The sequence below is a fragment of the Eschrichtius robustus genome, chromosome 1 (assembly GCF_028021215.1).
Source record: "Eschrichtius robustus isolate mEscRob2 chromosome 1, mEscRob2.pri, whole genome shotgun sequence".
NCBI classification, from domain to species: Eukaryota; Metazoa; Chordata; class Mammalia; order Artiodactyla; family Eschrichtiidae; genus Eschrichtius; species Eschrichtius robustus.
In genome coordinates, this window is record NC_090824.1 from 186,330,883 (window position 1) to 186,347,500 (window position 16,618).

General features: G+C 36.7%; 1 protein-coding gene across 2 annotated transcripts in view; it reads right to left on the reverse strand.

Annotated features, from left to right (window-relative positions):
* Nucleotides 1–16,618, reverse strand: part of NEBL (nebulette) — a 340,699-nt gene that overhangs the window by 66,452 nt on the left and 257,629 nt on the right. The window contains exons 6-7 of one of the 2 annotated variants that reach the window (XM_068538593.1): nt 8,951–9,052; nt 7,919–8,020 (exon numbers count right to left, since the gene is read on the reverse strand). The exons of the other annotated variant lie outside the window; for it this stretch is intronic. Coding sequence (XP_068394694.1) covers nt 7,919–8,020; nt 8,951–9,052 — 204 coding nt within the window. The remainder of the gene's footprint in view (nt 1–7,918; nt 8,021–8,950; nt 9,053–16,618) is intronic. 2 annotated transcript variants of the gene reach the window in all.

Genomic DNA, 16,618 nt, shown 5'->3' on the forward strand with positions numbered 1-16,618 from the left:
GAATAGAGAAATATGTGAATGTATGTTATGATAACTAATTAGAATATATATACAAATTCTTTACAAAAATAAAACAAAAATAGCTAGTCTCATTTCACATCTGCTTTGATTCCTGTAGGCAGGAAAGGATGCACAGATCTTAAAAGCAAAAGTAAGCTCTTTTGTCTTCTTGTAATATTTTTATTACATAATGATTCTTACACTATTTTGTTTTCTTAACAACATTCAGAATGCACCTTTATTCTACATCCTAAGCTCTACCTTGCAGAAACCTTTACAAAAAAGCAGTTTGGGAATGGCTCATGTTACCTCTTTTAATCTAGTGTGTATTGGGTGATGGTCTCCCCCTCAGGGACACATGCCGGGTACCTACGAGTGGGAGCTTATGAAAACCCTGGTGGGAACACATTTGGAAAATATGTCAAGATGGTTCACAGGGAACATTTTCTGTTGCAGTTCCATTTGCTAATAATAACTTTTGATACTCAGTTTACCTTATAAATTCAAGCAAAATCTTGTTTATTCTAATTAACAGGCAAGGTCTCCCTAAAACAAGAAAATCTTTGATTTTTAGAAAATTATTTTATCTTGAAATCAGGGCCAACATCACCAATGGAATAAATTTAGACCTCCTTTACTACTTTCCACAGTAGCTGGCACCAAAGCCAAGATTCTCCCTACCTGGTCCTCCCCTAAACACACAATGCCACTCCCCAGCACTCCTCTGCTGTGGCATTTTTCACAGTATTCTTATCTGTGTTTTTGTCTCTTCTAGGTTTTAGTGCCTGAAAGGTATTCACTTAATGATGATAGTAGATTCTCTGAACTGACTTCCCCTAGAATGGCACTCCCGATTCAGCCAGATTCACCAACACTTTCCACCTACTGAGGAAAACACGCTGCCCGATGCCACAGTGCCGTAAACACTCTCAGCTGGTAGCTGTTTCCATCTAATCAACTGATTCTATGTAACATGGGCTTGCATCATTTCCTGTCAGTTATTCACAGTTCCCAACCTCAGGCACCATGAGTATCTTAGTTATGTATTAGCTAAAAGGCAAAACTTGAGCACAGAGAGCCCATCATACTGTCTTTGTACCCACCCCTGGGGTTCCCAGCACAATCACACTAAGCCTAGAGGCAACATGGAAGGAAGTGTTACTTGGAAATTAACCTGACACATTCTCATCTGTTATATAACCTGGCAGCATTTACTCTTTCCGAGTAAATGAATAATTTCTGAAAAACAATAATCAATCTACATTGTAATGATTCCTTCCTTCCTCTATTCATTAAACGTTGAGCCTGCACTGGGTTCCCACTATGAGTCAGGATGAGTTCCTACCTGAGGTTGGGAATGCTGATATGACCCAGACACACTCCATCAGGCTTGGAGTCAGTAATCTCTTCCAAAAGCAAATCTGATCAAGTCACATACATGCTTAAACTCACTTCTTATTGGGCTTAGCATGAAGACCAGGATCCCAGACATGGCTACAAGGTTCAGTGGGACCTGGCATTCCCAGCTCTCCATTCTCCCCTTTAATTTCTGTCCTCTGGCCATCCTCATGTTCTGAAGTTCCTTGAACATGCTGCATGTGCCCCTCTCTGGCCTTCCATATGCTGTCCCCTCTGTGTCAGATTAATTTCCAAGTAACACCCCGCTCCGTGTTGTGTCTCCTCCTAGTGTAACTGTGCTGAGAACTACAGGGGGTACAAAGGCAGTCTGATGGGCTCTCTGTGCTCAAGGATGATATGACCTATTTTTGCCATTTAGCTAATGCATAACTAAGACACTCATGATGTCTGAGGTTGAAGAATATGAATAATTGAAAGAAAACTTGATGCAAGCCAGCACTGCTCAGCTGGATTAATTGATTAGATTTAAATACTTCAATACAAACAGAACCCTGCATTTTTTCACCTGATGTTTTACAAGACACACTTTTAGTAATACTAACCTATTATTAAAGGTGAGTTTTCCCTGGAAATATAAGATTAGACTAGTTTCTAAGTTTTGGACATATTTGAATTATCTGTGCATGTCTGCTCTCCCACTAGACAGTGAACAAGAATTAGATTTTTATTCATTTTTGTATCCCTAGTGCCTGACACAGTGCTTTGAATGGATTTGGCACTTAATATATGTTTATTAAAGAAACATATAAATTAAAGAGAAAATGATAAGCAATCAACTCTCTATTAGGACTCTGAATGAGTCATACCCTGAGGTAGGTGTTGGAACTATATATAATACTTCTCTAATTTCCCAAGTCTGTTCCCCCAACACACACCCCCCACAGTCATTGATAAATTGGTTTGAACAACATCCTATTAGGAAGAAAAAAATGCAAAAGGAAATGAAAAACAATAGATATAAAAATAACATTTTGCATCTGTATCATACTTTATAGTTCCTGCCAGACTTTTATTCATTCATTCATTCATTCATTCAAGAATTATTTATCTAACGCATACTCTACATCACTTACTATGCTGAAGAGTCCTATACTGAAGAGATTTGGGAATCGGGCGGTAACTGTCTTCAAACAGTTGCAAAAACAGAAAAATAGCATTTGTTCTACTACAAAAGGTAAAGCTAGTATTGATAGGTAGAAGTTGTAGCCAATGAGATTTCTGCTGATTATAAGGAAAATGTTCTATCAGCTGAGCTGCCCACCAGTGGAACAGCTTTCCTGTTCTGTTTTCCCCTTCTGCCCTCCCGCTCAAATCACTGCTCCCTACCTCCTCCCAATGTTCACCTGAATAATTTCTACACATCTTGCATCTGCCCAAATGTAACTTCTTTCTGAAAGCCCTCTCTGACCTTCTAAACTATAATATTTACTGCTGATATATTTTTGAAGCACCCCAAGTTTACCTGGTCACTCATCACACATTGCTGCAATTATCTGCAAAACTGTCTCTGGTGTTGGTCTTCCCCATTAGACTCTAAGTTTGGTGAAGGCATGGGCTATATCTGTTCTGTTCACCCTTGAAAATCTAACCCCAAGCATAGTGTCTGGCATGTAATATCTGGTTCAGAAACTGTATTGTTTGAATGAATAAGTGGATGGATTACATTGAGAAGGGATTCTTTCATTGAAAAGCAGGACCAGGTAACTTTCATGGTGTCTCCAAATTTTGCAATAGTCTTGTAATAGATTTTTATGAGAACTTTATTCTTAAAGATTTCTACCACTGCTATGCATTGGGCTACACACCCTAAAATTTGAATTTTAAAATGCTGTCTAACCTTTCCAGGTTATTTCTGTAGCATGAGATTAATTATTTAAAGTATATCTGTCATTCATGTACTTCTAATGAGTTTAATAATTAAGCAAAGTGCTGTAAAATTTATCTTATTTTAACCTTCAGAACTCTGTGTGATCTGATTTAAAAGATACCTAAAGAACAAAAATGCAAGAGTTTCCCTCATTAATTAACCAGAAAGTAAAATAACTGAATTACGTAAAAAATATATTTACCAGACACTGATACCAACTGTTTCTTATCTTGCTGTAAGGTTTGCACATAAATGAACTAAGAAAATAGCCAAATAGTTTGGTTCACTCACTGGTTCACTCACTAACTTCACATACACACTGAACATTCTATCCTACTTTCAACCCACGGTTCACACATCTGAGTGCCCACCTGCTCACGCACACTCACTTCTGCTAAGGGATCAGGGTAATGCTTTCCTTTCATTATAATGGGTGACTCAACCATGGAACAAAGTATCTTCCTTCCAGTTTTAAGACCATTTGAGACAAGAGGAAATAGGTGTTGGGTGACTTTGCTATGGTTTTAAGGCACAATGTACCCCTTATACATAAATCAATCACTGGAAACAAATGAAAAGTTATATCTATGACTGATTTTATTCACATTATGAATATCATATCTAAAAGTTCATGACTACCAACTTTTTTAAAGATATAGGTTAGGTATATGGGATGAAACTCCTAAAAGTTTTATAAAGAATTTTAACAGACTTAGCAGAACTTTCAGAGGTACACACTACAAAAAACACTAGAACTGCTCAACTGCAATGACAGAACTTAACCTAGTTCCTCATAACTGCATCTGAACCGGGCTGTGTTTCAATAGTCAAAGCCTGACTTCCAATCTCAGTAGTTCAAAGCTTTCAGCACGAGGAGTGCTGGGCTTGGTGACATCACCTATGGCTCAGTTTCACAAAGTGCCAGAAAAGCAGAAAAAAAGCAGACCCTGAACGAAAGCTTTTCATCATAGTCATAGAAACATATGCTAGGAAAGAAGTGGAAAATTGGATAAGGGCACTTAATTATCAGTGAAAATGAAAAGTAAACAACAACACAAAGCCACATATCCATGGGCATCAATTCCCTCCAATTTTGGATGAAACTGAACTAAGAGCTGTTGAGGAAGAGAGTAAAAACAGATTTTTATGTAGAATTCATCATAAAATCCATGCATTTAAGTCTGAATTTTACCCAAAATATACTCTGCCCTTATTTTCATAATAAAATAATACCTTACTGACTTTGAACCAAATGTGAATGATCTAGGGAAATTTGTTTAATCAGTCTCTATGTATTTCTTGAAAGCCTAATCTGTGCCATTAATGCCATTAAACCCTGTCCCCACAGAGCCTGCTGAGAGGTAGTGAATAGATGTTTAAAACACACACACATATACATTTATATGACTAATATACATTGTGTTAAGAACTAAAAAGAAAAACAGAATAAAGGGGAATAGAGCAATATAATTTAAATCAGCAAGTCAAAGACGTGACATTTAAGCCAAAAGTTGGGTGGAAGGGAGAATGGGAGATTCTCCAAACCAATTAATACCCCTTTACAATTTAAGGACAATACCTATTATTAAATTTTAACATCAATCTAATTAGTAATGTTTAGGTTTAAAACCCTCTCTTACCAATACATCAAATGCAATTTTAGAAGAAACACTAATCACTATAAATACAAAATTTTCTTTGATATTATAAAACTAAAGGAATTCCATTCATCACATAGACAAATTCCAATTCATAAATTAAGATGATCTATGAATATGAAAACAAAATAACCACTCTTAGAAGAATTTTTTTAAGATGATGACTTCAATAATTACTGCCCTAATATTTGAGATACTTATAAATACACCCATCTCTTTATCTTAGCACATGAGATTTCACTTTCATTTTTCACTGATTTTCTTTTAATTACTTGACCATAATTTTATGTGCCTCCTAGACTTTACAACTATGGGAGCAAAGCTATTGTACAAGTTAACATAGGAAGAGTTTTGTTTCCATTACTTTTTCCGGGTTCAATCCCACAGAGCTCAATTTCCAGGTAAAATGGGAGAATTGTGCCCTCTCGCTTTCTCTTTCTGTCTTTTCATCAGGGGTGTCTTATCTCTCCACACCATGGGCACTGCCCTGTCATCGCCTTCCCTCTCACAATCTGGGTGCTCTCTTACTCTTTCTGTTCTGCATCTTGCATCCTGCCCCTAGCTTCCCAGCTTACTGCATTCCTAACTTATTTCCCTTCTACGTATCTACTTGCCTTCGTGGGCTCCTATATTCACAATCTCATTAGCTTAGGAGCAAGAGAATACATGATCTCCAAAGTTGTCAATAAAAATAAGAAACTACACTTTCTGCCTTTATTTCTAGTCAACGCACCTGAAAATACAAATGAATATACCAAGTTCATTCCGGAAGTCCTATATATTCATCTGCCCAGTTTTTCCCTTTTTTAATGAGTTTGTACACTGTGAGATCAGCAAAAATGTCATGAAAAAACAAAGATGACAGATATAATGTAACTTGCAAATTACAATCTGCTTAGGCATCTGATAATTCAGTTATTAAATGATTTGAGATTTTTTTTTTTTTTAAAGTCTGCCTAAGAACCCAGGTAGGATCAAATGGTAGGATTTTTGGTGACTGCATTTGAAATGTGAAAATAAAAACTCAAATACTAAAACTTTCTTCTAAGGACTCTCAAATAAGATTGTGAAGGAATGAATTTAAGACCAGAATCTAAGGGCCAGTCAACTATTTCTGCTTCATTTTGTGCAGAGTAGAAAACTGCAGAGTAGAAAACTATTCTAAATAGCTACAGTAAAATTATTCCTGGGAAATGATGCAGTGTTTCTATGGGCCAGGCAGTATTTTAGGTTGCTCGCGGTAATTCATTTAATCCTCACAACAACCCTAAGAAGCAGTATTGCTGCCATGCCATTTTACGGGCCAGGAAACTGCAGATGGAGAAATTAAGCCATCTGTCCAAAGTCACTCAGTGAGCCAGCGGCAGGACCAGGAACTCAGGGTCCAGGTCCACAGCCCATTTTCTGATTACTCAACCAAATTGTACTGCTTTTCTAGAATCTGCCGCTTCTCCTACACAACCGATAGGAACTCTTTGCCCCCAAAAAAGGCTGAAAATGTAAGAAGTCAGAAAATCTAAAGCGATACCGGAAGAGTTGCCAGGTCTGTGCCAATATCCCCTGCTCCTCAATGAGTGTTATTTGGGCTGAGAAGAGCTTGGAGTCACAGCCCTTCTCAGGCCCTCCAAAGCTAAGAACATAGTAGGTCTTCTCATTTTTTCAGATAGTATTTTATGTTCTTCAGTTAGATTTTACAGTTTTCCTCTTTTACATCTCTCCATTTTGAAGTATAATCGAATTAAGACTTTTGCAACTTGAGGAATGGACATTTTCAAAGTTGAAAACACTATACATGCATAAAAATTACTGTTTGTTATCATTGACTTTGCAAATGTTACCTTTTTCCATTACAAGAGTTGTTAATTTTTATATAGTCAAGCATGTCTAACTATTATTTTATAGCTTCTGGTTCTCCAGTTTTTAGAAGAACTCTGTTATCCCTATGTGGTATATATAGTCTCTTGGATTTTCTTTTAAGGTTTAAAAAAATTTTTTGGTTTACATTCATATCTTTAATCCATCTGGAATTCATTTTGTAGATGGTTTAAGATTCAGGTCCAATTTTATTTTTACCCAGATGGATGGCCAGTTATGTCAGCACCGTTTATTAACTAATACAACTTTTTCCCACTGACTTGAACCAACACTTTTATCATATATTAAATTCTTATACACATTGGAACCTATTCCAGGATTCCCTAGTCTATCCTACTGATTATTTTATCTCTTACTATATCAATCCCATATTGATTTAATTTCAGTGGTTTTATACTATGTTATGGTAACTCACAACTTAAGTTCTCCTTCACTGGTCTTCACTTTCATACTTTTAAAGGCTATTCTCAGGCATTTCCTTTCCATTCAAACTCTAAGATCATTTACCCATACTTCAAAAAAACTGTTGGATTCTAATTGAAATTGCATGACATTTATATATTAATTTTGGGAAAATTGAAATTTTTATCTATTGAGACGTTCAGCCAAAAATATGGCATGTCTTTACACTTTTTCAGATCCTTTTTATGATTTCAATGTTCTCTTCATTTACATTACCTCTTTTTTACTTTGTGGTTAAAGCTCTTGAAAATTGAGAAAATTGCTATTTTTCTTACTAAGTTAAAAGTTCTGTGTATGCGTGTATAGATAGAAATTTAATTATTCTTCTAATCTAATTGATATGACTATTGCTAAATTCTAGAAATCCTAGGAAATGTGACAACATGGCTGAACTCATTGAAAAAGGTTAGAATTTGAGCCAGGAGAAAAGAAAACTTAGTTTTATGCTTAAAATTGGACTTATTTTATCCCTTACTGAAATTTACAATTATTGTAATACTATCTGACATGGTTACAGAAACATTATCTTTACGTATTCTTGCAATTAAAGACATTACCTAAAGTAAAATATCTTCCAGTGCTGCTAGAAACAAAATCTCTGAATAAAATCATTGTGGAATCATCACTAGATTCTTACTTGACTAGAAAGTTTAGAAGCTTCCACAGCATGTTCAAAATCTGGTCTTCCAATTACAGCGGGCTCTTTATTCATTACTCCTTGCCCTTTCTTGTATTCAGCCTAAAATGAATAAATAAGAGAATGTTGAATATTTCTACTTTCCAATGAAAAATTACATTGATAATAGCCAAAATAAAATTGACCCTCAGTCCATAAAAAATATTCCTTACAACTCACCAAATACTAAAATGCTGACTGCTAAGAAGAAACTGATTTTATAAAAACAACTTTTTTGTAGTAAAATAATTACTAAGTTTGAGTCCATGAATCCAGTCACCATCATCATCGTGTTTATGTTATCCAGGAGAAATTTCTAGATAATTGAGACCCTGCATTCTGCATACAGATGTCTTCCGGCTTTGTTTAGTCTTAGGAACTGATCTAACCCTGTCTGGTTATCATGCAGTTGAATTTAGTAAATAATTATTGATTTTTAAAGGTGAGTATACCCTATGTTACTCAAATATTTGGTTCAAGTTAAGTAATCATTTTTAATTAGGATGTAAGGTATGTTTACGTAAAATGGTATTAACCAAGAAGGATGTCTTAGGGAAGATAAAAACAGCCATGATGTATAGGAAGTGTGCATGGGTAAATGCTGACCAAAGAGAACCTGCACAATTAACAGCAACAAGATGGAAAGGAGGCCAAGTGAAGTTCTTTGGGACAAGGTGAGAGATAATATGGGACCAGACAAATGACAAACTTGATTCTCAGGCTCAGACATTTGAATGTTATCTTATGCCTGAATAGTATTTATTTTTTTAAAAGCATGACAACAGAGCCATGGTCAAGTCAAGTCTGATCAGTTTCTGCACATATCCAAATAATTTACATAGTGAAATGGATAATTCAGATGAAAAAATTGAGATGTCATTAATTCAGATGGATTAATTTCACTAACTAAATTAACCATCCAACAACCAAAGCCACTTTGTCTCCTGCAAAAATGAGAAATCAATTCTGCTCAAGATAAGAAAGAGAGATTACATTGCTTATGATCTTGGAGATCTGTGTCGCCATCTTGATGTCTGGTCTGTCAAGCTCCGCATTATACATGTGGGTGTCCTGCACATCTTTTCTATAAAAAATCTGATCAAAGAGACAGTTTTGATTGAAAAAAGAAAACAGAAATGAGTAGTTTCATATAGCTGCTAGCCTTAATGTCCATAACATAATTTTTCCTTGCCATAATCTTCTAAGAAAGCCACTGACCCTAAGTTTTTTTTTTGAATTTTTATGTGCAACATTTATTTGGATAACTATATTCTCTTTTTACTATGCCAATGCCTCACTAACATTATTGCATATGAACTGAATTTATACAACATAAAAAATATAATCCCAAGACCTTGGCACAGAACCAATCTTATAAGATTTTACATATACCATCCTTATAAGCATGTCATTCTGTGTAAGTGTATATGTGCATATTCACATACAGAATATCCTCACCAAGGGCGTTAACTTGTCTACCACACAGTCTTGACCCCCAGGGGATACAGGATAAGCTCCAGCACACGAATATGGAAAATCATTTCCTGGGGTGAGGGTATGTGAAACTCTGGAACTCTCCAGCTTTCACCCTCCCAACCACACCTTTCTCTTCCTTTTCTGATTGGACTCTTCAAATGCCCCTTATCTGGGAGGCCTAGTGATGGGTACTGATAGTTTTATTCTAGTAAATATCATTGCAATGACTTGATCCTCCAACAATAAAAGGATTCACATTAAGGAATATTCATCCTCTGAATACACATTAGATACAGTCAAATCAAAGTGTGGAAAATAGAGATTTAAAGAGAAAAATATATATAAATTTTGCCAAACGTACTTTAGATGACAGTGGTCATTTACATTAACTTGACTGACAAATGAGAGGAGAGACCAGAAGCCAACTCATATAATCCCCGATGGGCAAACATCTCAGTCTGTCTGCTTCTCTATTTCCTGAGATTGGTCATGAGCTGAAGAAATATTTATCTATTTGCCAGATGGAGTTCTATATGGCAAATTCACCAGTGGGTGGCTAGTCAACTTGTCCATTACATTAGATACTATTAAATTTATAATGCAAAGGGTGTAGTAACAGTCACTTTTAAAACCCATCTTCACTTTTTCAAGATGGAAAAGGTAGAACACAGAAATGTACAACTGAACATCTATACAAAATGCACAATTAATTGCATTTGTACAAAACAAGTATTTCTAATGTTGCCTGCAAGCTTTCTTCAATAGCATCATCTGGGGTACTTATTAAAATTTTTAGATTCCTGAGATCCATCCTCAATCCTCTGTAACAGAATTTTGGTAAATGGGGCCCAAGAATCCGCATTTTAATGAATTCCCCAGTTGACCACTATGAATCAGTGCTCTGGATAATATCAATGTATCTTGTTATTTTCCTTTCAACCTTGCAGCGTTAAAAAAAAATTGTACATTTTTATTTCTTTCAAAAATAATATCAAGTGTACGAAATGACAATGCATTAAAACTTTCATAGGATCCCTAATGCATTATATGATTTTATTTCCATGAAGCATGTATATACACTTCTATTTAAGAACTTGCACTGGGACTTCCCTGGTGGTCCAGTGGCTAAGGCTCCACGCTCCCAATGCAGAGGGCCCAGGTTCAATCCCTGGTTAGGGAACCTAGATCCCGCGTGCCACAACTAAGACCTGATGCAGCCAAATAAATTAATTAATTAAAAAAAAAAAAAAAGAGCTTGCATTGGCTTCACCACCAACTACTTTTTAAACTATGTTTATAATTATGAACCTGTCTGACAAGTGAACACAGCTTAAATATAATTAGCATAATTTTGGCAAGAACATCTTTTCCTTCACTACTTGTATTTTCATAGGCTTTACGTTAAGCAATTTTAAGTAGGTTTTGTGCACACCGGTAGCAAAAGAAACAAAAATAATCTGAAAACTGAGTTATTTTGTTGGGTGAGTTTAAAATCTTCAGGGATTTAAAATAAGCCAATTTTGACTGGTTTCAAAAAGCAACACACTCGTCTACAAATGATGGCCAATCAACCTCAGCCTGCACCGAGTTAAACACAAACTGTGTCAACAAAAGCGGACTCTCAGGTGAAAACAATCCAAAATTACTACCCACCTACAAGACTAACTGTTTCTAAGTTACTACATTCAGATGAAAGCCGTAGGGGGGAATGTCTTTTTGTTTAGAAAAGAATGAGGGTAAAAATGTAAACCCTTACTTTCTGAAAAGAGCTGCAACCTTTCAGAAATCTATGCTTTACATGGGTTACCTAATTATATGCTGTTCAGCCTAATGGCTGTGTGAAGAGAGGCGAACAGCACAAAGGCGGCGGGAGCGGGGCAATGAATAGGGCCCCACCGTCCATGTAAGTTGCAAATTAGAGGCCAGCCTACGTGACTCAAAACAAATATTAAGATTGACATGAGCTGCACATTCAAACAAGCGGACACCACAGAGCCACACAGGAGAAAAACCCAGGAGCCTGGTCTCTACCGATCTCCCAGAATATCAAGGTTTGAGGTTATCCCACAGGAACGGGGGCTTACGCTGAGGGACACTGAGAGCGGCAAGCTCCTGATTTTCGCTACTTGCAAGACGTCTGAGCATTGGAAACAAGGTTACCCGAGCAGATTACTCATCTTCCTCCACGTAACCTGTTACTTAGGGCCAAGGGAAGCTCATCTGACATTTCTCAAATGTCTGCAACATGTGTTTGCTCCCTTCCTCAGGCCGTCACAACTGAGGGAGAATAAAAATGTTACAGTGGAAGAGAGGTTTGTCAGAGGAAGGGCAAAGAAAAAAAAAAAAATATATATATATATATACACACACACGCACACATACACTCTTTTTTTTCTGAATAATCCAAACCCTAAATGCTCACTGTGTTGGGACGACGACAGATTGGACCCCATTCTCCAGGCACTCTTCTCAAGATGAGATGGCGTTCTATAAAAAACTGTTTTGAATAAGAAGAAAGACAGAGATTCCTGAAAATCTCTGAAAATTCCTGAAAATCAACCCAGGACAGGTGCAGGCCTGAGGGTCAATGACTGATTTTGCCTCGTTTTATTTAATGTTTTGTTCCCTATCCTGTCCTCAGAGTAAGAGAATGAAAAAGAAGGCGGAGGGAGGAGAAGTGAAAGGGGGAGGGAAGAAAGAGGAGGAGGAAGAAGAGGAGAAATAATAATAATAACAGTAATAATAATTGTCATTTTAGGCCATTTATTATGTACCAGCTACCATGTTAAGGACTTAACATTCACTGTCTCACTCACACATTTCTTAAATGTATGACTATAACGATTTATATCCATTAAACCAAGTTCCCTTTATGACTCTTCTATTTCAAATTTTTTCTTAATTTTAAACTAGTTATTCTCACTAATGAACATTAGAATAATCCTAGTAAGTTCCACATAGGAAACAAATGGAATTTTAATGGGCATTGCACTAAACCTACCAAACAATGTAGGGAAAAATGATATCTCAACAAGATTTCAGTCTGTTCACAGGAGAAGGTATATTTCTCCATTTCTTTAAATCTTTTATTTTAGCTTTCAGTGAAGTTTCATCCTTATCTTCTATAGGTCCTATACGGGAAAATACAATCATTATCATATTATTATCACTTTTATACATTTATTTTGCACTCAAGATAAACTGCTTTATCTTTTTAGCAGTATATAATATTTTCGCAAAGACTAGTTATGGTTTCTTCCACCGAAGCACCTAGAATTATTACTGTACATGCTTGATCTCTTCCTCCCGCCTTTTTTTCCCCACTGAATTTACTTCCTTGCCCTTTTCCACATATCTGGATCATTTTCCTAAATTATTCCTTTGTAGTGGACATGTGTTAATTTTTTAAAAATCTGCCTAGCAGCAATATTTATTTGGAAACTGCCCTTCCCTCACTCCACGTGATCTCGCGGGGCCATCAAAAGCAGCCTTCCTGCCTAGTGACAGGAGTGGCCATGTGACAGGTTGTCCAATCAGATAGCCCAACCCTTGGGAAACCATGATTAAGTCGAGGGCAGACACATAACCAAGCAAGGCCAGAGTCATTGATGGATCTGAGGCTGGGGGAAAATGAACTGCTGTCCTTTCCTCTGGGATCAGTTGCTGTGAGGATGATTTAATTTTGGAAACACCAGCCTTGAGACCACCTAGACAGAGTTTGTCTGCAAGTGAATTCATACAGAAGCAAGCCGAGCCAAGAGATGGGAAGAGAAGGAGAGTCCTCGTGACACTGTGCAGCCTCTGGAGCCCGTTATGCCTGAAGGTAGCTTGAATTTCCCAGTTACACAAACCAATAAATTCTCGTTTTTCACTTGAGCTAACATAAGATGGATTTCTGTTACTGAACCTAGAAACTCCAAATGCAGCCTCCATTTCATACGTTTTTCTGCAGTGTCAAATCTGTTCTTTATGGCCTCCAATAAAGATTTTAATTTTATCACCTGAAACTAACACAATATTGCAAATCAACTATAGTTAAACTTTTTTTTAAAGATTTTAATTCTATCAAAATCTGTCATTGAATTTCTTCCTTATCTCACCATGTTCACTTTCTCCCTCAGCTTGTATTTTCATCTCATTTCATTGTCTTTTAATCTCAGCTTATTCTCCCCTTATAATCTTTCTACTTCTGTTTCATAAGGCCACATCTTTTGCATGTATCCTACAGTCATGCCGAGTGTCCCACGTGCCAGGCGCTGTTCTAAACACTTTAAACACATTAATTTCTTAAATCCTCACCCCTCCCTTGCTGTGCTCGATTGTCTGTACTCAACTGGGCTCCATCAACACTCCCTCCCAAGGCTAGAACTAGTTATCCAGAATCCCCTTCCTTGTATCGTTAGAACTAGTTATCCAGAATCCCCTCCTTGTATCGTTCTCGGTTGGACTTGGCCAATAAGAGGAACTTTCAATTAGATATTGAAAACGGAAGTGAAATGGCTGCCTTTATTCTTCACGTACAGCCAGACACATTGAGCAAAGGATTCCCAGTGACTCTGCAGCAAGCTCTTCATGTTTAGACAACAGTGATTTGAGATTCTTCAATAGGTGAGTTAATAAACTAGAGAAAAGCAAAACCTCCACCATGATGGTCCATACAGTGAAATTCAAGCACTTGGAGATGCGAAGAGCGAGAGCTGAGGGATGGCAGGCAGGATGGAAGCCACAGACAGACACCTGCGAGGCTAAGGGCAAGGTGAGCAGACAGACCAAAAGAAATCAAATCCAACTGGCCCCGAACTCATTCATTCCCTTTGCTTCTCTGGTGAAGGTTAAAATGATTCTTGGTGAGAAGAAACTAGACAGGATAAGTATGTAGGACAGAAGTAAGTAGTGTAAACTGTATTCAGTCATAATCTCAAAAACACCAGTTCAGTCAGCCTCAAGAAATTCTTTTGTCATAAACTCTTACATTTGAGAAGCCCTCCAAGTGTCATCAAGTAGTCGCATGGACTGGAAATTCTATCTTAATAAGACTTACTTCTGTTTGGGTATGCTGCATGTAAAAAACAACTGAATCATTAAATTGTAAATATTATTTTTAAAGGAAAATATAAACCTTTGAAATATAAGTAAATGCAGGATCTGATATTCATCAGAAAACAAAATTGTTTTTCAATTTTCTGAACAGTGGAGTAAAATATAGAGCTGTATCTAACAGTTTATCATTATTAGCAGTATTATCATTGTTTATAAAAGCATTTTAGAGTTGAAAAAAAAAAGTTGAAAAGTTGAAAGTTGAAAAGTTTTCTCATACATGATTTAATTTAATCACCACCACAATCTTGTGAAGAAAGCAGGATAGGTATTACTAACTATTCTGCCTTAGAGATGAACAAAATACTAATATACCTATTTTAATACTAAATTCTAAAAGCGCTGTTATTTTAAGTCACATCACGGAATCACAGAGTCACAAATGTTTTTCCAGTATCATTTAACTGATTTATCCTTAAAGATTTCTCTCTGTCTGACGGAATAGAAATTCTGTCTGCTTATTAGGTTTGTTTTTTTATATTTACTGGAGTGTAACTGCTTTATAATGTTGTGTTAGTTTCTGTTGCACAACAAAGTGAATCAGCTATATAAGTATACATATATCCCCATATCCCCTCCCTCTTGCATCTCCCTCCCATCCTATCCCACCCCTCTAAGTGGTCACAAAGCACCGAGCTGATCTCTCTGTGCCATGCAGCTGCTTCCCACCAGCCATCCATTTTACATTTGGTAGTGTATATATGTCAGTGCTACTCTCTCACTTCGTCCCAGCTTACCCTTCACCCCGAGTCCTCAAGTCCATTCCCTACATCTGCATCTTTACTCCTGCCCTGCCACTAGGCTCATCAGTACCATTTTTCTAGATTCCATATAAATGTGTGTTAGTATACGGTATTTGTTTTTCTCTTTCTGACTTACTTCACTCTGTATGACAGACTCTAGGTCCATCCACCTCATTACAAATAACTCAATTTCGTTCCTTTTTATGGCTGGGTAATATTCCATTGTATATATGTGCCACATCTTCTTTATCCACTCGTCTGTCGATGGACATTTAGGTTGCTTTCATGACCTGGCTTTGGAAATAGAGCTGCAATGAACATTGTGGTACATGACTCTTTTTGAATTATGGTTTTCTCAGGGTATACGCCCAGTAGTGGGATGGCTGGGTCGTATGGTAGTTCTATTTTTAGTTCTTTAAGGAACCTCCATACTGTTCTCCACAGTGGCTGTCTCAATTTACATTTGCACCAACAGTGCAGGAAGGTTCCCTTTTCTCCACACCCTCTCCAGCATTTATTGTTCATAGATTTTTTGATGATGGCCGTTCTGACCAGTGTGAGGTGATACCTCTTTGTGGTTTTGATTTGAGTTTCTCTAATGATTAGTGATGTTGAGTATCTTTTCATGTGTTTGTTGGCCATCTGTATGTCTTCTTTGGAGAAATGTCTATTTAGGTCTTCTGCCCATTTTTGGATTGGGCTGTTTGTTTTTTCTGATATTGAGCTGCATGAGCTGCTTGTATATTTTGGAGATTAATCCTTTGTCAGTTGCTTCGTTTGCAAATATTTTCTCCCATTTGAGGGTTGTCTTTTCATCTTGTTTATGGTTTCCTTTGCTGTGCAAAAGCTTTTAAGTTTCATTAGGTCCCATTTGTTTGTTTTTTATTTTATTTCCATTATTCTAGGAGGTGGGTCAAAAAAGATCTTGCTGTGATTTATGTCAAAGAGTGTTCTGCCTATGTCTTCCTCTAAGAGAAAAGTTTTTATTAATGTTAAGAAAGTACATATATCATTCTTGAAAAGAACATTAAGTCTCTAGTTTCCCCTGCTGGATACTTCTTTCTAATACACATTGAACTGATTACCAGTATGGCATTTTGGGAAAGTTTACCACTCTAATTTCATCACAAGTCTATACAGGCCACATTATTTATAAAACTTAAAATGGCAGTTTAAAATTTGTTTGACTTACTTTAGAAGTACTGGACTTCATGTCTCTGATAAGATTCATGAAAACTATTAATGTTACTGGGGTTTTCATTTCAAGCCCATCTTTAGGGGAAAGTAACAGGATAGAATATCTCCAGTTCCTCTAATTACATTAGAAAAAATTTGGCAGGGGTAC